Source organism: Hypanus sabinus, chromosome 6, assembly GCF_030144855.1.
Source record: "Hypanus sabinus isolate sHypSab1 chromosome 6, sHypSab1.hap1, whole genome shotgun sequence".
Lineage (NCBI taxonomy): Eukaryota > Metazoa > Chordata > Chondrichthyes > Myliobatiformes > Dasyatidae > Hypanus > Hypanus sabinus.
The window spans coordinates 80,107,843-80,133,370 of NC_082711.1; the positions used below are offsets into that span (position 1 = coordinate 80,107,843).

The 25,528-nt window shown below is 38.8% G+C and overlaps 1 protein-coding gene across 5 annotated transcripts in view; it reads left to right on the top strand.

Annotated features, from left to right (window-relative positions):
- The window catches only part of mocos (molybdenum cofactor sulfurase), a 143,714-nt gene that overhangs the window by 29,305 nt on the left and 88,881 nt on the right, over positions 1-25,528 (top strand). For all 5 annotated transcript variants that reach the window (XM_059972474.1, XM_059972475.1, XM_059972477.1 and 2 more), the window contains exons 4-5: positions 1,749-2,405; positions 11,536-11,612. In XM_059972474.1, coding sequence (XP_059828457.1) covers positions 1,749-2,405; positions 11,536-11,612 — 734 coding nt within the window. The remainder of the gene's footprint in view (positions 1-1,748; positions 2,406-11,535; positions 11,613-25,528) is intronic.

Consider the following 25,528-nt stretch of genomic DNA (forward strand, 5'->3'; position numbering starts at 1 on the left):
ATACTCCCACTAGTTGGTTGGCACAGGTTTTCAGAGCCTTACCAGGTACTCCATTAGGATCCTCTGCTTTGTGAGGGTTAACTCTTTTTAAAGACAGTCTAACATCGGCCTCTGAGATGGAGATCATAGGGTCATCAGGTGCAGCAGGGATCTTCACAGCTGTAATTGTATTCTCCCTTTCAAAGCGGGCGTAGAAGGTGTTAAGTTTATCTGGTAGTGAAGCATTGCTGCCATTCATGCTAGTGGCTTTCGTTTTGTAGGAAGTAATGTCTTGCAGACCCTGCAAGAGTTGCCGTACATCCAATGTCGCCTCCAACCTCATTCAAAATTGTCTCTTCACCCTTGAAATAGCCCTCCAGTAATCATTCCTGGTTTTCTGATACAGGCCTGGGTTGCCAAACTTGAATGCCATAGATCTAACCTTCATCAGACAATGTACCTCCTGTTTCATCCACGGCTGTGGTTTGGGAATTTACAGTAAGTCTTTGTGGGCGCATACTCATCCACACAGATAACTTTATCTTATAAAGTTATACCATAACATCCCTGATCTTATTTTTATGCCCAGATAATGAAAACTGATATTCCATATGCCCCTTTCACCATCTTATTTTCCTGTGCTAACAGACACTGGGATCACGGAGTCATCAGGTGCATTAGAGACCTTCACAGCTGTAGTTATGTTCTCCCTTTCAAAACGGGCATAGAAGGCATTGAGTTCCTTTTCTAATTTAGTTAAAAGGCCGGGTCTTTTCCAGAATGTGAATAGAAATGTCAAACAAAAAAGAAATTAAAAATGAAGTTTTTTTTTTGCCCTAAAGAACGACCAGCCTTCAACATCTGAGCATTAAAATCTCGGATGCAGCCTGCTTCATCATGGACACACCTTTCCCACCAATGAAAACATCTACATGAGGCACTACGTCAAGAAGGTCATATTTATCATCAAAGCTTGAAGTCCCAAACCACCAAGTTCAAGAACAGCTACTTTCCTACAACAATAATGTTATTGTACTGACCTGTACAGCCTTAACTCAGCAACGAAACATTATGGACCTCTTCTTGTGCTACTATGAATATGTCTCTAACAGTGTTTATTTTTGCACTAACGTCTTGTTTTGGCACAGTTTTTTCCCCTCAATGTCTTATATAATTGAAGTCTGATTTATGTGGTGTGTTGTCTGAATCTACACGCCTGTGATGCCACTATAAGCATGTTTTTCATTGTACTTGTGCCTCACCATGCGTGTGCATGGTAGACTTAACTCACCTGATGATCATGTACAGCTGTCTATAAATGCAAGCAAAGCCTCAAGTTGCCATCTTCAAAGATGGCAGTTTTGCTATTGCAGTACTCCAATCTAAGTTTTGCCCTCAAGTCTGTGGTTTGGACAAACCCATGACCTCTGACTTGCAGGTGAGAGTTCTACTATTGAGTTAAGGCTAATCAATAGAACTGAGGATGCAGAAGACTACAGATGTTACAATCTGGAACAACAAACAATCTACTGAAGGGACTCAGCATTTAGTCCTAATGCAGGGTTTTGCCCTGAAGCATTGATAATTCCTTTCCTCTCACAGATGTAGCATGACCCCCTCTTTTCCTCCAGCAGAGTATTTATTGCTTTGGTAAAATTTGATACTGACATGTTACATGTGGAACTGGACTCCACACTCCCACATCCTACCTACATTATTTATTTTGTTAAACAATAACAGATAATATATTACTGTTTTGTATTTTGTAGGATTCTCCAGCTTTTCAACACCAGCCCAGAAAAATATACAGTCATTTTCACATCAGGATGCACTGCAGCTCTTAAACTAGTAGCAGAAAACTTTCAATGGACCTGTGCAGAACATGGAGACGCAAGGAGTCAGTTTTGTTACCTGACCGATAACCACACTTCTGTGGTGGGTATGAGAGGATTATCTGTTCCAGCTGGTGCTGCAACTCTTCCAATAAGCTTGGATGAAATTCATGATGATAAAAACATTCTGTATGAAGAGATAAACATGGCTAAGGAGGAAAATTTCCACATTCACCATCTGTTCTGCTACCCTGCTCAAAGTAACTTCTCAGGGACAAAATACCCACTTTCTTGGATAAAGGATATTAAGTCCAAAAGATTGTATCCTTTCAGCAAAATTCCTGGGACTTGGAATGTGCTAGTGGATGCAGCCTCATTTGTGACCACTTCTCCACTTGACCTCAGTTCATATCAGGCAGACTTCATCCCCATCTCATTTTATAAAATTTTTGGATTTCCGACAGGTCTAGGTGCTCTGTTGGTGAAAAATGAATGTGAACACATGCTGGGAAAGAAATACTTTGGAGGAGGAACAGCAGCTTCTTATTTGTCAACAGAGGATTTCTATGTCCCAAGACAGTCACTTAGTGACAGGTAAGTTACTTTCCTTTCAGAAGGAAAATAATTCACCCTGAAATAGCTAGGATTATTTTGAGTGTTCATTAAAGTGTATTATGTAATTATTGTGAGAAAATAATTTTTCCACAATCCATTTATCTTTACATCACCATGCTTAAAGAAGATTTTACTAAGTTTTTTTGTGTTCTTGTCTTCAGATTCTTACTGAAATAGGTTGGGAATTTTTCAGTTCACTTGTGTATGTTATACTAATTGATCTGAAGTAAGATTTCCTAATGACTGGCAATGAATGAATGTTGAACCTGTACTTTGAGGAAAGAAGTCCATGATAAATATTTGAGAATCTTTTCCATTAACTTTTCTTTTTGCTCTTTTCTCTCCCTTATTCTAATAGGGCATTGCCGGTTTGAGGGCAAGATGTGCTTATATTTGTTTAAGATTTAATACTGAAGGTGCATTCTAAAAATCCTCATAGTAATTGGCTCATAACTTTGAGGCCTCTGAACTTTAATCCTTGATCCATTGTTGCTTAATTTGAAAAGATTCATGTGGTCCTGTCAGAGAACGTTGTCAGCCTCCTGGACTTTCCACTCCTTTCCTGAGTTTAGTTCTTAGGAACACACCTTCCATTTAGGTGCTGAGCCACTTTAATTTCTGTTAGAGTATAAATCTTCAGGATGCAAATTTTCATTTGCCAAAACACAAGCTGATTGTATGACATGTATTTGTTGTTGACTGTAGTTTTAAACAGAGACAAGGGTTTGAAGCCTCTGTTGTTGTTTTAAAGTGCACACCCTTGGGTACCAGTTGTGACGATGGTGGCTTCCTCAATTCAGAGTTAGTTTTGGGCTAAAGTTGTAGATACTTGAGTATAATATCTGGGCTGACATTCCAGTTCTGCAGTGAAAAATACTGCACTGCTAATGATATCAATGAAGTGATGAACTTAGATTTCACCTACGTTCACAGGTGGAAGTCAAGTAGCTTCCCAAAATTTTTGAACAAGAATTGGAAAATTCATGATAGGGCATTCCAGCTTATTTTGTTTTCCAACAGTACTCAAGCAAGTTATATGATTATTACCACTCTTTTTGGTGGCAAATTGCCTGCTATGTTTTATAGATTAGTCTTAGACTGTAAGAATACTAAATGGGCTGCAGAGCACTTTAAGATATCTACAAATCATGAATGATCACACCCTTTTCCGTGAAAGCATAATATATATCTTATCTATAAGCACACCGCATAATTAATTATGTGAAGTATCATTTGACTACCATTGATAAGTGGCCAAGACACTAGTAGCTTGTACATCTTCAATTTTAACTCTTGACCCCAAACAAATGTTTGCTAAACTTAAATATTGTTCTTCCAAAGATGGCAGACTTCATCAACTTGACAATCATGGTTTCACGATTGAGTTATTCTATGGAATAAAATCTTGGCCAAGTAGAAGGGCTCTGCACAAGAGAAAACCTAATCAATTCAATTTTCTGAGTAAAGACAAATTACTGGGGTGGGTCAACTATTTTTAGATAATGTAGTATTATGTGAAAAGTAATGAGGTTCTCTTCTGGGACCTCCAGAACTCAGCTTCTTGATCCAGTGTCATTTTTCAAATGGTCCTTTGAGGTAACCTTGTTGGTATCCTAGGCTGTCCTCTCCATCCATGTGATTTGTTCATTGAACATATCCCTAGCAGTTTGTTACTCTGGTTTCCAGCATCTACATTCTCTTGTATCTCCATTTCACATTTGCTTTATTATCTACAAGGAATTCTAGACAATAATTGTTTTATCTGTTTTCCTAACTTCATGGCTAGCTGGCCATTACTTGGAAACCTTCCATAACATCTCTCTGTTGAACTTTACAGTGATTTTGAAAACTAGAACTAGAGATGATGGCTGTTAAGTATTCTCAAGGCTTTGTTTTAATTTTGTCCTGTCACATTAAATAAGAGAAAACTGAATTTTTAGTACACACTAGAAGAAAGTTTCCTTTTAAATTTAGCTCTGCTAAATAGTCGAATTCTAATTTTAAGACAACAAATTTGGAATATTGTGTCCAGTTCTGGTCACCGAATTATAGGAAAGATATCAATAAATTAGAGAGAGTGCAGAGACGATTTACTAGGATGTCACCTGGGTTTCAGCACTTAAGTTACAGAGAAAGGTTGAACAAGTTAGGTCTCTATTCATTGGAGTGTAGAAGGTTAAGGGGGGATTTGATCGAGGTATTTAAAATTTTGAGAGGGATAGATAGAGTTGACGTGAATAGGCTGTTTCCATTGAGAGTAGGGGAGATTCAAACGAGAGGACATGATTTGAGAGTTAGGGGGCAGAAGTTTAAGGGAAACACGAGGGGGTATTTCTTTACTCAGAGAGTGATAGCTGTGTGGAATGAGCTTCCTGTAGAAGTAGTAGAGGCCAGTTCAGTTGTGTCATTTAAGATAAAATTGGATAGGAATATGGACAGGAAAGGAGTGGAGGGTTATGGGCTGAGTGCGGGTAGGTGGGACTAGGTGAGATTAAGAGTTCGGCATGGACTAGGAGGGCCGAGATGGCCTGTTTCCGTGCTGTGATTGTTATATGGTTATATAAAAAACATCAGCTGTTCATTTCCCTTCATGGATGCTGCCTGACTTGCTGAATTCCTCCACTGTCTTGTGTATGTTGCTTCAGATTTCCAGCATCTGCAGTCTCTCTTAAGTTTCTAATTCAATACTATCTGCTTTTGTTCTGTATTCTCTAGAAATTATTTTTATCTATATACTATTATAAATGACTAATTATTTAAAAACATGATCAAGTCACATCAAATTCCACTTAACTAAAGAAGACTAAAATACAAGCTTGTATTACCTATTCTCATAATTTAACCATAAATTCTGGTATATCAATGTTATGAATTTGGTGTAGCAAATAGTCTTCAGTATTTCAGATTTCAACATCTGCAGGCTTTTGAGTCTTCATTGTGAATTTGATGATTTGGCATAGCCATGTACATGGGGAAAATAGCTCAAGAGGTGATTATAGTCACCTTGTGCAAGAGAGGGCTAAGGTTGCAATGGAATACAATTAAAAATACCCTTGTTGTTACAAAAAGATCTATTGTTTTCAGGTGGTACTGGAGAGGGCAACCATGCTGATAATTTTTGTCATGGCTCAATTGGACTTGAATTTAGAACAATTAGTTTGGAAAAGAGAATAAATAGTGGAGGATTACATTTGAGATTTTTAGCGAATAGATAAATTTGAAGGCATAATTTTGTATAATATGTAAGGTGCAAGTCATTTGGGCTGCTTTTACCTGGATGGTATTAAGCTTGAGGAAGGTTGAGTAAAGAATGTTCTGTCAGATATATGCATTTTTAATGTTGGAGAGAGGCAAATCACTTACTGCAGGATTATCCAGATGGATTTATTCTTGTAGTTAAATTTATTCCTCTGTATATATCTAACCTAACCTCTGTATATATCCAAAGGCTGATGATGGTGGAGGCTACAGCGATGGTAATGATATTGAGTGTTAATGCGAAGTGGTTAGTTTAAAATACTTAAAGCTATTTCATTACTGCCACTGTTATGCAAAGTGACTAAAGAACAAAAACTGTAAATTGATTGGTATTGTGTAATAGGGTACAGTGAAAAGTTTGTTAGCATGCTGCAAGAGCCATACAGATTTTCTATCTGTATTGTATTTTGTGTTGTGCGTTTTATTGTGGATTACTGTAATTTGTCATGTGGGTTTGTGTGCAGTCGAAGCAAGCTAGTGTAGTCACATGTTCATGCTCTGTCTTTTATGTTTATAGAGAGACTTGGTTGAATATTTTTTGTTGAGTGCTCAGTTCACAAATATAACTAATATTGCTAATTTTGATCGTTCATCATTGGTTACATAATAAAGGATCAAATGTACTTTTTTCAACATGGAACTCAGTAATTTAAAGCATGTCATGTAGTGTTAACTCTCTCACTCTGTCTCTCGATGGTTTTGGTTTGTTTTGTAAGTAACTGCTGTATTTTGTCAAAAAATAATAGTCATACCAAATAGACACTAGTCTACAGTAAAGGATTGCTTTGGACCTGCTGGCAAAACCGAAGCAGCTTGTGGTAGGATTACCTGCAACCTTTTGTTGATTTATGTTGTGTATTTGTGGTTTAAACACAGGTTTGAATGGTTAGCACTGCCTGTCCATTGAGGACCATTGCTCAACTGTGAAATATTTGCCTGAGAGTCCAGCACTTTGTTTTAATAAAGTGCTGAAATATTCTTCCGGTTGCCGACAATTGAATTAAATGCTGTGTGTTTGGTCTGGTTTAAGCGCTGTGGATGCATGGACATTTTTTGTTGCCTACATTTATTGAACATGACAGTGCGCTGTGGGCAGAGTTAATGGCAAGTTGCACAATGAGAAGAGAACTAAGTGAATCAAAGCATGGAACTGATGTCAGTGACCCTGAAGTTGGGACTGGCAAAAGAGAAATTAAACTTATTGCCAAATCTTTGGTAAATAGGATTGAAAGTTTTCAAAAAGAATATGAAACAAATGAAAACAAAATTAAATGTTTAATACCATCAATTAAGGATCTTGTGCAAGTGCAATCTCATCTTGAGAATTTGACTTGTATCTGTGAAGCAGTTGCTAAGGATGCTAATTTCTTTGCTTTCCAAGGATGGACAGGATAAATAATGAATGTTTTTCAAGCACTGAAAGGTGCAGCAGTCCTTTCAAAGAGGATGTGAAAAAATGGTTGACGCAAACATGTTACATTGAAGGTCACATTGCTGCAATAAGTGAATATGTATCTCACCTTCCATCGGGGAGTTTACTCTCAGGCTGCACTAATGAGGCACTCTGAACCTATGTCATATCAAAACAGCTCGAAGTGTTCATGGGTTCATTCACTTTGAGCATGGGGACATTCTTCTTTCAGACAATAGAGCTTAAAACGGTATTATGGATAATATGACAAAGCAAAATGGAAAAAAAAAACCTTATTGGCACAACAACAAAGCATTTCATCTTTGCCTAAAAGAGAGATTCAAATTGTTGATGGCGATCCATTGCAGTATTAAGCATTCATGAAGGCCTTTATAGTGTAGAAGGCAAGACTAACAGCGATAGTGACTGCCTCTATTTCCTTGAACAGTACACTGGGAGTCACCCTAGAGATCTTGTTGGAAGTTTTCAGCATGTCAACTGTAAGAAAAGATATGTCAAGGCTAAGGCTATACTTCAGGAACATTTTGGTAATAAACAGAAAATTGTATCCGCCTACATGCAAATTGACCTTCTTGGGTTTCTATCAAATCTGAAGACATGAAAGCTGTTCAAGACTATAGTCTTTTTCTTAGGCTGGTACAATGTCGTGGATGCTCCATCCCTGGCAATGAGCAAAGGTGTGAACAAAACTAAGGCCCAACTTCATTCTAAGGCCAAAGGAAGCAGCTTTGCCACTATTGTGTCCACTGTGAGGAGTAACGCTAAAAGTGAATCGGGACTAATAGAAGGGAAATGGTCTCATCAGCCAAAGAGGGTTGGTCTTCTGCGAGGGTGAACACACACTGGATTTGTGCCGTCAGCTGGAGAAAAGGGCTCATAATAATAAGATTGCTTTCCTTAAGGAAAATGGTGTTTGTTTTGCCTGCTTGTGTACAGGACATGTCAGCAAGGATTGTGGGAAGTGCTTTTCATGTAAGGCATGCGATTTTAAGCATCCCAGCATACTTCTTGAAACACTCTGGTTTCCTTGGCTGCATAAATCTTGGGAAGACAACCTCTGATCCTGCCAAACTTGTGAAATTTGAAGCGCGCGCGATACCACCCTAAGCCCCAGTTTGTGTGGATGCTGTGTCATTTGCTACCCTTTTACAAATTAATGCCACAAAAAGTAACAGACAGTACACCGTATATGGTTAAAGGAATTATATTTATGAATCTTAATTAAAGGGTTAGTAAAGAATAACAAAAAGAAAAGGGCCCATTCTAATTAAACAGTCAAATGTGCACAAGTTGGAGCTCATCTTCAACTTCTCTGTCACTCATGCACTGGGTCCTCAGTCAGTGTGAAAGCTCACACAACCTTCCGAACATTGCTCGCAATCCATCTCGAACAAACAGGTCTCGCACTGGATCATATGCTACGACTGGTTCTCCCCAGCATCTTCTCTCTCTCTCTCTCTCGATCTCCTCTTGAATAAAAGTTGCAAGCCCAACCTTTAGTGTCCTTCACCAGAGGAACCTCTCCTTAATCCAACCATCCTAATTGGATGGAACAGATTTCTCTTCTCTCATCTTCAACAGTAACCCAAGTAAGCATGAACACAGAACAGACTGCTCTTACAGAGCTGCCAAAATGAAATACATATAGCATAACAGTAAAAATATGAACCAGGGCATTACATTGGTATTCACTCCAGTGAAACGGGAGCAGAATTGAAACAATCCATGGAAGAATCAGACACAGTAGTGTCCTGGTCCCCAATGGCCTTACAGGGGCTGGTGATCATGAGCGTAAACCTCCCATAATTCCAGTACAAATGAAGTCTAAGTAGGTAATAAGATGGTGGTTACTTGTACTTTCCTAGATCAAGAGAGTACAGCCATGTTTTGCACAGTGAGCCGAATGAATAAGTTCAACCCAACAGGAAAAAGGACACGCAGTCTCTTGCACATCATGGGTCAAGAGAAAGTCATGAATAGCTACACTGCCTCAGGATTGGAAGTGGCTGGCTTAGATGGTGTAAGCTATTGTGATCTACCAAATATCTATATCCAGGAAAGTAGGCATATCCACAAATGAAATGTTTCATGACAGAGGGATCTCTAGGGTAGTCTCCCTGGAAATGTGTTCATTTGCCAGAGATTGATTCAGAAACTGAGCTGGTGATGGGGATGGAGGTACCTAGAGTATTGGATATGTTGCAAATGATTCATTGTTTTAATAATTGACCTTGTGCAATTGGAACAATGTTGGGTTATACTGTGAATGAACCACTGAAAGGAGGCAATTGTAATTGGAGAGACTGCACAGCCTGAGCTGACATGATCTCAGTTTAAACCTGGATGAGGTTTGACAGTGCAGTTCAAGGCAGGCTTCCCTGAATGCAGTCTGGATGAACAACCTGGTTTGTCAAGAGATCACAAGTTCATGGAGCTGGTTACAAATTCTGCAAAACTAGTCGATAGCTACTACCAGATTAGTTTACCTTTTGAGAAGGAAAGAGGTTAACATGCCAAATAGCAGGAAGATTGCAGAACAGCATGCTCTAAATCTAATGAAGCAGTTTAAGAAGGATTTGAAAATTTCACACTAACTATACAGATGACAGGTGAAACTGGGAGAGGGAGGGGTGAACTAAAGAGCTGGGAAGTTGATTGGTGAAAGAGATACAGGACTGGAGAAGGGAGAATCTACTCCTCAGCTTTTTTTCTCCAATCCTGCCGAAGGGTTTCTGCCTGAAACGTGAACTGAACTTTTTTTCCATTGATGCTGCCTGGCCTGCTGAATTCCTCCAGCATTTTGTGTGTGTGATTCTCGGATTTTCAGCGTCTGCGGATTTTCTCTTCCTTATTTTTAGTTGAGCAGTAACTTTGCTTATTTTGCTAATTCTGTTAGTTTTGCAAATATTGCTGATTTTAATTGGCTGGTTTCGTAATAAGGAATTGAACATACATTTTTTGACTGGGAACTCAGTTTTTAAAAGTTAGCCATATTAATTCCCTCACTCAGTCTCAACAGTTTTGGTTTGTTGTTCAAGAAACTGCTCTATGTGCCATTCAGGCAGATCATGCCATACATAAGTATATTGCGATAGCGATTATAAAGCTGTTCTTATTAACTTGTAATTTTTATTAATTATTTGCATTTTCCTGTAAAATATCTTCACACTTTTAAGTAGGAACAATTGCATTCTGATAGATGTTAATCTTCACACTGAGTCAGAAACCTCATGCGAATTATAAAACTAGGAGCAATTTGAGTATGATTGAAAGTTTAATTCCATTTAATTAGAATTGAAATGCAATTTAACTTGCACAAGAAATCTCCTTTATGCTTTATGATTATTTAACAAAATATTTTGGTGTTGGTTTTTTATTGTCATGTATACTGAGATTAAGTGGAAAAACATTCAAAGCAAGTAAATGGCAATGCACAAGGGGAAAGCAAAACCAGAACGCAGAAGATAATGTTACAGTTGCAGAGAATATGCAGTGTGTGGACAGTAAGGTGTAAGGACCATGACAGGGTAGATTGTGAGGTTGAAAGTTCATCTTTAATGTAAAAGACCATTCAAGGGTCTTGTAATCACAAGATAGAAGCTGCCAATGAGCCTGATGATGATGTCTTCAAGCTCTTCACCTTCCCAGTGGAAAAAGGGATGAGATAATGTCTGGGGTGTGAGTGGTCTTCAATTATGCTGACTACTTTTCCAAGGTAGCAAGGTGACAATTTCTTTCAACCTTGGCTAGAGCATTTGCCATGCCAAGGTGTGGTGTGTCAATAAAAATGGAGGATCAACAGGGACAGGCCCAATTTTCTTAGTCTTCTGAGGAAGTAAAGGTGCTGTTGTGCTTTCTTTTTCCTATTTCTTGGACTTGGACAAGCTACTTGTGATGTTTATACTCAGGAACTTAAAGCTCTGAACTAAGACTGTCTCCATGAATCTATACTGTGCTCTGCTCTTCTTCCTGAAGTGGATGGCCAACTTTTTTTTTGTTGACTTTAAGGAAAAGGTTGTTTTTGTAACCCTGTGCCATTAGACTCTTGATCAATATGCATTAAATGTGACTGCTTTGTTTATACCAACAAGTAGAAGAGCCATGCATTTAACGTGATTTTTTTTTTTAAATTGTTGGAACAAACTTTATTTCCTCTCATAGAAATCTAGTTATTCATCAATTTTTTTTTAGTCCAATGATTTAAACTTTGGCTTTTTCTTCTGCAGAATCTCTTAAAACAGACATATATCCGTGGTCTAAACTGACTAAGGAATAAAATGCATTGATAAAGCAATAATTAGGATCTTGAAGCCAAATCAAGTGTAATGTCAGTTTAATGCCATTGCGATCAGATTGGAGACAAATATGATTAATTTATTGAACTGTTTGTGTGATTTTAAAATATAATTTTCATTCCAGGTTTGAGGATGGCACTGTTTCATTCCTTGATATAATAGCTGTAAATCATGGATTTAATGCACTGGAAAAAATTACAGGTCAGTAATAATGTGTTACATTAACCTTTTGGTAATGCAATAAAAACTTTCTGTGCTGGAAGTGCACAAGTTGTTAAAGCTGCTAGTCAGTGTCATGGATCTGTTAATGTTTTCTCATTCACCAGTCTGACAAAGGATCATTGATCTAAATGTTAACTTTGTTTCTTTATACACAGATCTGCCCGACCTGTTAATCATTTATAGCATTTTCATTTCTATTTCAGATTGGAATCAGGTTTAATATCACTGGCAAATAGTGTGACATTTGTTTTGCAGTAGCAGTACAGATTTTAAAAATCTATAAATTACAATAATAAATAACTATAAAAATTAAATAAGTAGTGCAAAAGGAGATTTTTTTAAAAAGAAAAACATACTGAGATAGTGTACATGGGTTCATTGTCTATTCAGAAGTCTGTCGGCTGAAGGGGAAAAAGCTGTTCGCAAAATGTTGAGTGTCTTAAGGCTTTATAGGACATTGATAACCAGCACCATCTAGTGGAAGACCATTTAGTGAGCCCATATCATCAATTTTAGATAACTGGACATTAAATTTAGTTGCATTTCAAGTTTGTTCTCGACACCATTAATCCATTTTCAGAGCATGAACTTAATGTTGTGCATCTAAACCAATACTAATGAGACTAGTCCAATCTTTTTTTTTAATTAGTTTTTTTATACATTTTCTACATAACTACAGATTAAAAAAAAACCCAGATCAAAATAAAGGACATTGATACAGTGCAAAAATAAGCATACAATAACAATCTGATACAAAGAAAGATAATTGAAAAAGCACCCAAATTGAAGACAAGTAAAATTAGTGTCCTCCCCAAGCCCCACAACATAAAACAAAAAATGGAAACTCCAGACCACCCACAACACAATATAGAGAATATAAATCAGGACAATCAAACCCCCAAACTGTGAATACAGTTAGCAACAGAAGATATTAATGCCTACTACCAAAAGAAAAAGGAGCTGAAAACAAAGGACCGAAAAAAACCTTAGTTAGGAGGAAGGTTATGAAAGTACTCAATAAAAGGTCCCCAGACCTTATGGGACTTTAAGTCCGAATTAAGAATTGAATAATGAATTTTTTCAAGGTCCAAGCAGGTCATAATATCATAAAGCCATTGAGCATGCGTGGGCGGGGCATCATCTCTCCATCTAAGAAGGATTAAACGTCCAGCCAGGAGAGAGGCAAATGAAATATTCGACACTTAGCCGAACTCAGACGTAAATCTGTCTCACCCCAGAAACCGAACAGAGCAATTAAAGGGTTTGGTTCTAGGTGGTGATTCAGAATATACGATAACGTTATAAAGACATCTTTCCAAAATTTCTCCAAGCTGGGACAAAACCAGTACATATGAATGAGAGAGGCCTCACCCCTTTTGCATTTATCACAAAGCGGACTGATGTTAGGGTAAAATCGAGATAATTTAGATTTAGACATATGGGCTCTATGAACAATCTTAAACTGTAAGAGGCAATGGTGAGCACAAAGAGGTTGAATTAACCGATTTGAGAATCGAGTCACAAGTCTCATCAGATTAGGAGGTATTTAAATCCTGCTCCCATGCCATTTTAATTTTATCCACAGGGGCACGTCGTAAGGCTGCTAATTTATCACAAATACTTGATATTCAACCTTACTTAGTGGATTAATGGAAAGAAAAAAGTCCATAACATTTTTCTCAGGCATTTCAGGAAAGTTAGGAATTAAAGGAACAATAAAGTGTCTAATTTGGAGATATCTAAAAAAAAAATGAGCATTGGGCAGATTGAACTTAGCAGAGAGCTGCTGGAAAGAAGCGAAGCAATTATCAATAACAAGATCTTCAAAATGTCTAATGCCCTTCCTATACCAATCATGGAATGCTGAGTCATACGTAGTAGGTAGAAAAAGGTGATTATGTACGACAGGGCTGGAAACGGAAAAACCATTGAAACCATAAAATTTCCTAAACTGAGCCCAAATACGCAAAGTGTGTCTAACAAGAGGATTAACTATTAATCTGGACAAACTACTAGGGAGTACATAGCCAAGAAGTGCAGAGATAGATAATTCTTTAGTGGAGCTCAACTTCATTGCCACCCAATTAGGGCACTCGGGTTGGCCATGGAAAAAAGACCAAAAGGTAGCACAACGTATATTGGCTGCCCAGTAATATAAATGGAAGTTAGGTAAAGCCATGCCACCCTCTTTTTTAGGTTTTTGGAGATAGACTTTATTATTAATTCTAGAGCGTTTATTCTACCACAGATATGACAAAATAATAGAGTCTAAGGAATCAAAAAAAGATTTAGGAATAAAAATTGGGATTGATTGAAATAAGTATAAAAGTTTAGGGAGAACATACATTTTAACAACATTAATACGACCTACCAAAGACATAGATAGAGGTGACCATTGTACCAGACCCTGTTTTATAGTATATGCAAGATTGGCAAAATTTTCACGAAAGAGATCTTTAAACTTCTTTGTGACTGTAATCCCAAGACAGGTAAATTGATTATGGACTACTTTAAAAGGGAGATCACGAAATGTTAATTCTTGTGCTTCTTTATTAATTGGGAAAAGTTCGCTCTTATGTAAATTAAGTTTATAGCCAGAGAACTGGCTAAACTGGTCAAGAATTGAAAACATTGGAGGTAAGGATGTAGATGGATTTGAAAGAAAAAGTAATAAGTCATCAGCATAAAGAGAAACTTTATGCTCAACACCCCCTCTCCAAATCCCAGTCAATTCAGGACAGTTTCGAAATGCTATCGCCAAAGTTCTATAGCCAAGTCAAAGAGAAAGGGACTTAAAGGGCATCCCTGACGGGTGCCACGTTTGAGGTTAAATAACTGGGATTTCTGAAAATTAGTTAAAACAGAGGCAGTAGGACACAAATACAGCAACTTGATCCAAGAGATAAAACTTTGACCGAACTCAAATTTTTCTAAAACTACAAAAAGTTAGTTCCACTCTATACGATTAAATGCTTTCTCTGCATCGAGGGAAATAACACATTCAGGAATCCCAGTTGGAGGTGAATATAAAATATTGAATAGACGCCGAATGTTAAAAAAAGGGAGACAGTTTTTAATTAAACCAGTTTGGTCATCAGAGATAATAGAGGGAATAACAGTTTCTTATCTATAAGCCAAAACTTTAGCCAAGATTTTAACATCAACATTAAGCAAAGAGATCGGCCTATACGAGGAACACTCTGTTGGGTCTTTACCCTTTTTTAATAAAAGAATAATAGATGCCTCATTAAAAGAGGGTGGCAATTTGCCGCAATTAAATGAGTCAGATAATACTGAGAATAACTGAGGAGAAAGAAGTGAGGAGAATGATTTATAAAATTCTATGGGGAACCCATCAGGTCCAGGAGATTTCCCTGAGGACAATGCAGAAATTGCAAAAGATATTTCTTCTGATGATATAGGCGCATTAAGTTTAGCTTTAAAATCAGATGAAAGTGAAGGAATATTCAGATTATTTAAAAATTGATCAACAGAGATATTGTCATTCAAAGAGGAATAAAGTCGAGAATAGAAATTTTTGAATGCGTCATTAATTTCTAAATGGTCCGATGTAAAGTCTCCATTCTCCTTCCGGATCTTTGTAATATGTTGTTTGGCTTTGGAATGCCTCAGCTGATTGGCTAGAAATTTACCAGATTTGTCACCATGAATGTAAAAGCGACTCTTACTTTCAAGAAGTTGGGGAACAGGTTGAGTAGACAGAAGATTGAATTTAGCTTGCAGTTCTACATGTTTCTTGTATAGTTCAGGATTCTTAGTTTGAGCATACAGCAGATCCAATTGTTTAATCTGGTTAATGAGGTCAAATCGCTCTGCACAGGACTTTCTATTAAGATTTGCTGTATAGGAGATTATTTGACCCCTCAGATATGCTTTCATGGCATCCCAGACAATCTGGGATGACACTTCAGGTGATGTATTGGTGTTAAAATAAAAGGTTATCTGATCCTTAATAAATTTTAGAAAATCATCATCCAATAATAAAGTCGAATCAAACAGCCAGTGTTTATTCCTCTGAGGGAGACCAGGAAAGTTTAAAGAGAGAGTAATTGGGGCATGGTCAGAAATCAGTATACTCTGATAATCACAAGAATAGACAAATGGAATGAGTTGGTTATCGAGTAAGAAGTCAATTCTAGTAAAGGTATGGTGAACATGTGAAAAAAAAGAATAATCTCTCTTAGTAGGATGAAGAAAACGCCATATATCAGAGATATCATAATTAGAGAGAAATGATTGGATAGCTAAGGCAGATTTAGTAGGTGGTCTAGTAACAGAGGACGATTGATCCAAATTAGGATCTAACCAACAATTGAAGTCACCACCCAGTATAAGAGAGTATGAGTTTAAGTCTGGTAGTGAGGAAGAAAAACGTTCAAAAAAATTAACATCATCAAAATTGGGGGCATACAGGTTTGCTAGTACAACTTTAGTATTATGTAGTTTACCAGAAACAATAATAAAATGGCCATTTGTATCAGATATCTTATTATGGAGTTCAAAAGGAATACTTGAGTTAATAAGGATGGAGACCCCCTAGCTTTGGCGGCAAAGGATGAATGAAAATGCTGACTCGCCCACTTTCACAAAAGCCGGGAGTTATCAGAACAACGAATATGAGTTTCTTAAAGGAAAGCAATGTCAGCTTTGAGTTGTTTAATATGTGAGAGTACCTTCCTTCTTTTAACAGGATGATTCAATCCCTTTACATTCCAGCTCACAAATTTAAGTGTACTAGCCATTATCAATTGTTAATGCATAAAAGGCAGCAGGCATATAAAAAGTCAAGCAATACAATATCAGTCTGGGAGCAGAAATGTAAACATAGATTCGTAGAATCAAAACATAAACATGTCCTGAGTAACAAAGAAAAGCAATAGAAACAGTGAGTGATGTTAAAACTGGAAAACCCACCCCACCTTCGCAACCCACAACTAGATGGCTTCCAAAAAAAGCAGCTAGCTCTACCAAAAAAATTAACCCAAATATGACTTCCAGATCTGTGTCATTAACAACAGTTTCGTATAAATAATATAGCAAATGGTAGCTAGTTTATGCACTGGAAAACATAATTACAGATAGGAACAACTTCTGCAGAAGTATAAAACTTAATACAAAGACAATAAAAGGAAAACCAAAACTAACCTACCCGCGAAAAATTATAAAAGATTAAAAGGAGAGAGAAAAAAAAAGGAAGGGAGAAAAGGGGGAAATTCTAGGTTCGAGGAGAGTACTTATCAACCATTTACAGAAAAAAAAAGGGCAGCAAAACTTAAACTGTAAATCAACCAACAGGGAGACCTTCAATAAAAAACACCAAACCTCCAAAGCAAGTTAGAGTCAATTGTAGATCTCTATAGATAAAGTTATACAAGAATAAAATAGAATACATAAGTACAATCTAAACGTCCGCAGGGAAGCATTAAGCACAGAATATCTATTTAGAAAAAATGCACCAAGTCCAGGGAGAGATTGTCTACATCCCTTAGAGTTTCAATAGATAGTGTCTGAGTTATTCAAGTAAAGTCTGAGTCCGGAAAAAAATACTTTTACTACGAGAGGTACTTATCCACCATTTTAGAAGGTCCAACCGGGTTCCGAAGAAGACTGGATAACCGGAAGACTTCCAACAAATGCCTCAGCCTCCTTCACTGACTTAAACCACTTATATTCTCCATTAGCAAGTGTAATTCGGAGGTCGGCAGGATTGCGAAGTGAGGGTCTAAATCCACGATCGAAAAGCACCTTCATCACACCTTTAAACTCAGCACGCATCTTCAAAACCTGGGGGGCATAATCATCCACAAAACGAATGATTGAATTTCGAAAAGCAAAAGTACCTCTGCGGCGCACCTCCATAATCAAACGGTTTTTCACCTGGTATTGATGATAGCACAAAATTACCGGTCGTGGGCGTGAGCCCAAAGTTGCGCGGGGAACGTAGACTCTGTGTGCCCTTTCAAGCTCAGGTGGAGTCAGAAAAAGTTCTTTCCCAAAAATCTCACAAAGAAAATCGGAAAAAAACTTTACGAGGGAACCCTGTTCGGTGGCCTCTGGCAAACCAAGAATTCGTAAATTGCAATGTCTGCTCCAGTTTTCAAGATCCACCACTTGGAAAAAAGTTTACTATTCTTCTCCTCTAGGCTGGAACAAAGGGTCTCGAGGTATTCGACGCGGCATTTTAAAGCATCAGAGGTCAAGTCGATGCGAGATAAATGTACGGCATGTTCGTCCACTCTAGCACTGATCCCATCCAATTTGGCATCCAGCTGGTTGAAAGAAGTTCTAAATTCCTTTAAAATATCTTCTGGGTGTTGTTTCAGAGCAGCGATAATCTCAGTCGGCGGAGCCGTAACTTCCTTTTTCTCGGATTTAGTGCTTCTGATAGACATTATAAGATAGATGTGTTCGCGGGCAAGCAAAGGAGACCTAATAAAATTCCTGACTAAGGTTTAAGAATGTAGACATATTGTGCAAAGATAGGGAAAATAATGGAGCAAAATTTCGAAGCAGCTAAGCAATCGCCATCTTCCCGGAAGTTCCCCGAGAGTAGTCCAATCTTTTAAAGAATCTACCATGTATTTTTGCTTCTCAGTTAGCTTACAATAGAGACACATGATTTTCACAGGATAGTGAGATCTTCTTTAAACGAAATCTCTTTTTAAAAAAAACATACTAGCTTCATGATTCAGTTAAAAAAGATATCACAAAAGCACAAGAACCTAACGGCTATGGTACTGCAAGATTCCAGAAAACAGCTATTTGAATCTCAGTCCGAGAATGAACTTTGCTTGAAGGGTTGTTCTTGGTTTTGAAGTTTGAACTGTCTGACTGGGAAGGGTGGAGATAGATTGGCCAATCAGAACAAGAGACCAGTTTCCTCTGTTGAAGCAAAAGTCTCCAAGCAAGCATTGGAGTTTCTTGTCTTGGATGTTTCTATCAATGGAAAATACTCCAATTTCATTTGTGAGGCTTGTGTTTTTTTTCAACTGCTTATTTCTTGGCTGCAAATAGACAGTTAGAAGACAAGAAAAAGCTTTCCATTAGGGTTTGTAAATGTATGAACAACATGTCTTAAACATCTTAAAAAGACGGCAGCAGATTCAGAGGCAGTGACCGCTCAGTCTCAGAGTTTAATGGTTCATCCATGACCTCTATGTCTTTGTTATGATCGGAAATTGCTGCTGGCTATTAAATATACTGTGCATCGCAACTCCACCTGGCTAGTGAACTATTCGACTGTAGAGGAACTCTGCAACTTGTGTTTACTGTGTGTGCCATTTCCTGCTATAGACATCCAAGGAAGACGCTGTGGAAAGCGGTGCACAAGAAAGGAAGGGTAGGCGAACTGAGATCTGGAGTGACTTTGGTCGAAGCCCTTTAGCTGACTCTTCTGTCATTCTTACTGGCAAATATCCATTATCTTGAACTAGTGAGAGACAAGGAACGACTGTGCACTCATTCTCACGGAATCTTCACTTCATGGCTCCATACCTGATGTGGCCATCTGGCTGGAACATTTCAGTGCGTTTTGGGCTGACAGCGATCTCAGGCAAGAGATTACTTAAATAAGAACTGGTGTGCAGAAGCTTTAGCAGTGGCATTCCACTGTTCACTGGTGACAGTTCATTTTTGTGAAGTGCAGACCATCTAATATACCAAGGAAGTTCACTACAGTTGTGTTGGTGGCTGTATATATTCTCCCCGCACCCCCACCCCACTAATGCTGGCGAGGCACACTGCCTGAGCTCTATCAGTGCCATCAGTGACTTTCAAATCAAACACCCTGTTGGTATCCCACATTGTCGCTGTGGATTTTAACCATGCAAACCTAAAGGCAGTCCTGCCTAAGTTCCACCAGCATGTTGCTTTGCTGCCAGAGGTGAAAATAGACTAGACCTGGTTTATACTAACGTACCAGGTGCATACAAAGCATTCCCTCGACCCCACATTGGGCTCTCAGATCACTTATCTGTAAAGCTAACTCCAGTTTGCAAACAGTGATCAAGCAGGCCAAACCAGTTCCAAAGGTCTGAGGGGATGATGTCAGCACTGCAGAACTGCTTTGAAAACAGGAATGGAGAATGTTGAAGACGGCTGCTACCTCTGGCCGCATTACCATCGAGGTTTATGTGGGTTCTGTGACCAGCTACACAGAGAAGTGTATTGAGGACGTTGCCATCACGAGACACATCCAGGTGAGAGCAAATCAGAAGCCATGGTTTACTGCAGAGGTCCGTGCCAGGCTGAGGGATTGTCTGCTGCCTTTAGATCGGGGGATGTGGCAGCTGTCAGGGAAGCAAGAACTGTGCTTTCCCGCTCCATCAGGAAGGTAAACGGGAGCATTCTCAGGGAATCTGCAACCACCTGCGATACTAGGGACACAAGGAGAAAGTGGCAGGGAATTCAGAGGATTACAGAGTACTAATGTACCCTGCGTGGCAGTGACCAGGATGCCTCACACCCTGGCAGTCTGAATGTCTTTTACACCCAGTTTGATGCACAGAACTAAGTGCTGGCGAGGAAGATACCTCTCCCTCTCCAAGGGAACGGACACTTTGCCTGGCTGAAGCTGAGGAGACGAAGACCCTGGCCAGAGTGAACCCACACAAAGCTGCAGGGCCTGATGATATGCACATCCCAGATAACTGAGGTGTTGATGGGTATATTCAACATGTCTCTGGAACAGTCCACTGTCCCCTCAGTTTTCAAGGCAGCAGCCATCATTCCATTGCAAAGAAGGTGACATAAAACTTGCCTAAATGTCTATCGTACAATGGCATTCACATCAACCATTATGAAATGCTTTTGGAGCACTTTAAAGCCTTACTTCTAGCTATACTGGACCCTTTCCAGTTTGCTCATCGCTTGAATCTATCTACTGACAGTGCAATAGCCTCTGCCCTCTACTCTTTCCTATCCCACCTGGAAAATGGGGTCTTGTTGGCCAAGCTGCTGTTTATAAACTTCAGTTTGGTTCAATACCATCATACCTAGAAACTGGTGGGTATCTGTCCTCACTGGCTCTCAACACCCCCCTCTGCAAATAGATTGTGGACTTCTTTACAGATAAGCCACGGTCAGTCCATGTAGACAGCAACGTCTCTCACCCCATTACTTTGAGCATTGGTGTTCCCTCGGGTTGTGTGCTCAGCCCGCTGCTGTTCACACTACTGACTCATGACTATCGCAGGATGTAGATCGAACAGTGTCATTACGTTTGCGGATGACACAACAATGTCACGAGGGATCGGAGTACAGAGAGGAAGTGGAGCGGTTGGTTGACTGGTGTGAAAAGAACAACCCATGTTTGAACATGGAGAAGACCAAGGAAATCATTGTGGCCTTCAGGAAGTTGCAGGTGAACTATCCCCCTCTGTGACTACATGGCTCCTCTGTAGAGAGTAAGTGCACCAAGTTCTTGGGAGTTCACACTATGGATGACCTCACTTGGTTCCCTAATAGAATCCCCCTGAACAAAAAGGCACAGCAAAGTCTCTACTTCCTAAAGAGATTGAGAAAAGTAAGGCTTACCCCCCCCCGCACCTTAATTGCATTTTATAGGTGTGTTCTAACATCCCCATCATGAGCACTGCATACGCAGTATTAACAATCCCACACATCCATCCTGCATCCTCTTTGACCCTCTACCATGAGGCAGGAGACTCCAATGGATTAAAAACAAGCACTGCCAGTATAGGAAACACTTACTTCCCTCAGGGCATGAGGCTTCTGAACTCCCTATCGAATTCAAAGTGTCACTGGTTAATCTGTTCTGTACCTTGCAACATTTAATTTACGCTCTTTATTTATTTGTGTGTAATCCATCTGTAAATGTTATTCTTCTGTTCACAAGTTATTGTGTGTTATGTATATCTCAGTGCTTTGCACCCTGGTTAAGAGAAACGTTTCGTTTACATGTACAGAGTTAAATGAAAATTAAACAAACTTAAAATTAAAAGTAAACTTGAAAATGAAACTTGACTGATGCAGACTCTGGTCAAGTTGGAACCTTACATCAGTGGTTCCTGAACTTTTTAAACAAAACATCACATTTACTGTCAGTAAAACATGTCCCAAGTCCTAGTTCAGGCTATTGACCTAAAATATCCATTTCTATCCCTGAATTGATGCTGCTTGAACTTCTGAGTTTCTCCCAACAGTATTTTTCCCCATTTGTAAATTTTTGTTCCCCTCACTGAAAGGGCCCTGCGCCCCAAATTGGGAACCACTATCTTAAACAAAAGCTTTGTAGTTTTGATCCACTAAGAGTTGTGATCTCTGTACTTGGCCTCATCCGCTGTTAAAGCAGTCCTCACTATAAATTTTCGGACCAACATGTCAACTTCTGCTGAGGTATTTTGGACCCAAACCCGCACCCCCCATTCCCAATCTACCAAGACTTGACATCAAACTTACCAATTCAGGAAACTGGGATGCGCTGTCCTGTCTCCTGCTGTGTATAAGAACTGAGCAGTTCTCATGTACGGTTATTCAACTGTCACCTGAGCTCAGTTGTTCTCTTACTCTCTCCAGAGATGCTTCCTGACTTTGTGGATGTTTCCAGCAGATTCTGTTATTATTTCAGATCTGCCGTTCTTTGTATTTCATATTTAGAAGTTTTTCTCTCTGCTTCCTCTATCATAATCCATACCACCTCCCTTGCTTACAACACCTGCAGGCAGATCAACTGTAAGTAACAGGCATTCTCCCTTTCTCTGCTAAAAGCACAACTACTTGTATTATTCAGTGTCCCTTCTTTCTTTGCACTTCTTCCTCTTTTCTACAATTTTAAAACATACAAGTTTCTCTAACTTGTCCAAGTTCTGATGAGGTAGTTGCCTGAACTGTTAACTCTTTTTCTTTTTCTTCAAAGGCTGAGTATTTCCAGTCCTTCTCTTTTATTGCTGATTTCCAGCATCTGCGATGTTTCAGATTTTCTTCTGTTTCCTTGCCTGGAATAATCATCACAGTCTATTTTTACAGGAATATCATGGACAGTAAAGAAGTTTTCATATTAAATGGTGGCAAATATCATTGAGGATAACAGTCCAAATAATGAAAGATATTTGTTCAGTTAGGAAAAAATGAGAAAAATCTTTATTGCAACTCAACTGTTCAGGTTGCAAACTCTGAAATTCTTGCATCAGCTGCTTCCCTTCTTTAAAATATCTTCTGCTTCTTTAAAATGGGATATTTTTGTTTAGTTATCCCACTGTTAATATTTAATTTGGTTTATTGTTGTCACATACTGAAAGACAATAAAAAGCTTGATTTGCATATCATCCATACACATCAATTCATTACACAGTGCTTTGAGGTAGAACAAGGTAAAAACAATAAGGTATTATAGTGCTTAGTGTAACACTATTACAACGTTCGCTGGAAGATTGGGGTTCGTATCCCACTACTGTCTGTAAGGAGTTTGTATGTTCTCCCATGACTGGGGCTTTGCTCTGGGTGCTCTAGTTTCCTCGCAGATTCCAAAGATGTGTGGTTATTAAGTTGTGGGCATGCCATGTTGGCGCCGGAAATGTGACGACATTTGTGGGCTGCCCAGCACCACCCTCGCTTATTGATTTGATGTAGATAACACATTTCACTGTATGATTTGATCTACTTGTGATAAATATAGCTAATTTTGAAGTATTTAATCTTTAAAGTGTATCAGCTACAGAGAAAGTGCAGTGAAGGTAAACAATAAGGTTGTAAGATTACAACGAGGTGGACTGTAAGGACAAGAGTCCATCTTATTTCACTAGAGAACCATTTAATAGTCTTGTAACAGTAGGGTAGCAATGTCCTTGAGCCGGGTGGTACATGCTTTCAGAATTTCGTATAGACTGAGTCCATAAAGGAGAGCTCCACAATTTGTTGAGCTATGTCCTCGAGCAGTTTCTTTGGGTCATGGGCATGAGCGATGCTGTACCAAACCATGATCTATCCAGATAGGGTGCATTCTACAGTGCATTAATTAAAAACTGGTGAGGGTCGATGGGACATTCGGATTTATTTAGTCTCCTAAGAAACTAGAGGCATTGGTAAAGCCACCTTAGCTGTGGTATCTATATAGTTGGATGAGGACAGGCTTTGGTTTTGTTCACTCTTACGTACTTGAAACTTTAAACTCTCTCAACATCAATATCATTGATATAGAGAGGAATTTGTGCACCACCCTGCTTCTTAAAATCAGCAAGCAGCTCTTTTTGTTTTGCTGGTATTGAGGGAAAGGTTATTGTCATAACATCATGTTACTAAGAAACCTTCTTCCTGTACTCCAACTCATTATTATTTGAGATACGACCCACTACGATGGTATCATCTGCAGACTTGTACATGGAGTTAGAGCAGATTCTCGTTACAGCTCCTACAGTGATGGCAAGTTATGTACATGGAAGTTGTTAGCTTTTTGAAAACATACAGTCTGTATTTTAATGTGTTTGGCAATTAATATATGTGTATTATTCTCCATTGTGGACAGAAACTGGAACATGATGGACACCATCAATTCCAGGTTTAGAACAACTGATTACCCAGGCCCAATGTAGCATTCATACATGAAGATGCTATGGATTTCTGTATCTATAAACCTTGGAGCTCTGTAGGGTACTTTGCAGTTTCCAGATAATACATTACTGGGTGGTTGGAAATATCAGTACTGAATGCAGTGGAAGCTGTGTCCTCAGTGGTTGGTTGCTTACTGATCTGCCCTGACCAGACCAATTTCTGCAGTCAAGAAATATACATTAGACTGAATATTGAGAAGAAGCATTGAAAATTGCAGTAATGTTCAAGGGATATCATTGCAATTACCCAAAAGGCCAGCCCTGTTTTATATGTCTACAGATTGTGGACATTTTAGACATTTATCGCCCATTCTTAATTACTCTTGAGAATATAATACCGGAACTCCAGCTCCTCTTGTCAAGTTAAGATCATGGTGTCTTCAGTGGGCAGTTCAAACACTGAGAAAGGAATAATGTTACTTGTGTTCGGTCAAGTCAGGATGGTATGTTACTTGGTGGTGCTTGTCCCTTGCACCTCTTGCTTTTCTGAGTACAGAGATCATTGCTTTGGAAGGTGCTGTTGAAGTTGTCCTGGTAAACGTTGGAAGGCATTTCACAAATGGTATGTGCTGCTGAGAAAGTGATTTAATTGGGGTAAACTGCTTTGTTTCAGATATTATTGACCTTTTCAGTGGTTGCCCGCATTGTAGTTGTCCAGACAAGTGGAGAATATTTCATTAAGGTCCTGACTTCAGCCTTGTAGATGCTTTGCTGAGTTGGTAAGCAAGTCATTTGCCATTGAATGTCCCATCTCTGATCTGCTCTTGTAAACACAATATTTGCATGAATGGTCCAGTTAAATTCCTGGTTAGTGTTGATATGAGAGGCTCTATGATAAATATTACTATTGAACATCAAGAATAGGTGGGTAGACTCTCATGGGAAAAATTATCATTACTAAGCATTTGTGTGGTGTAAATGGTATCTGCCACTTGCAATCCATGTCTAGGTACATGCAGACATATGAACTGCTTAATATTCTGAGGAGTTGTAAATTATATTGAATATTGTGTAATAAGTAAACCACTGCCATTAAGATGACAGGAAGTTTATTGACAAGGCAACTGAAGATTGTTGGTAAGAAGTTAGAACACTCAACATTATAACAAGAAAAAAAACACACAGGAAATGTTTGGTAAGATTGATGTGTGCTCAGATACAGTGGCCACTCTGGATTCATTCAAAGGTGTAATTGTTGGTCCTTTACATCACTTTTCTGATCACAAGATACTGCTGGATGCTAAGACCATCAAGTACTGCAGGTTTACCCCATCATCAAGTTGCTGGATAGTGATGGAGCTGGACTTA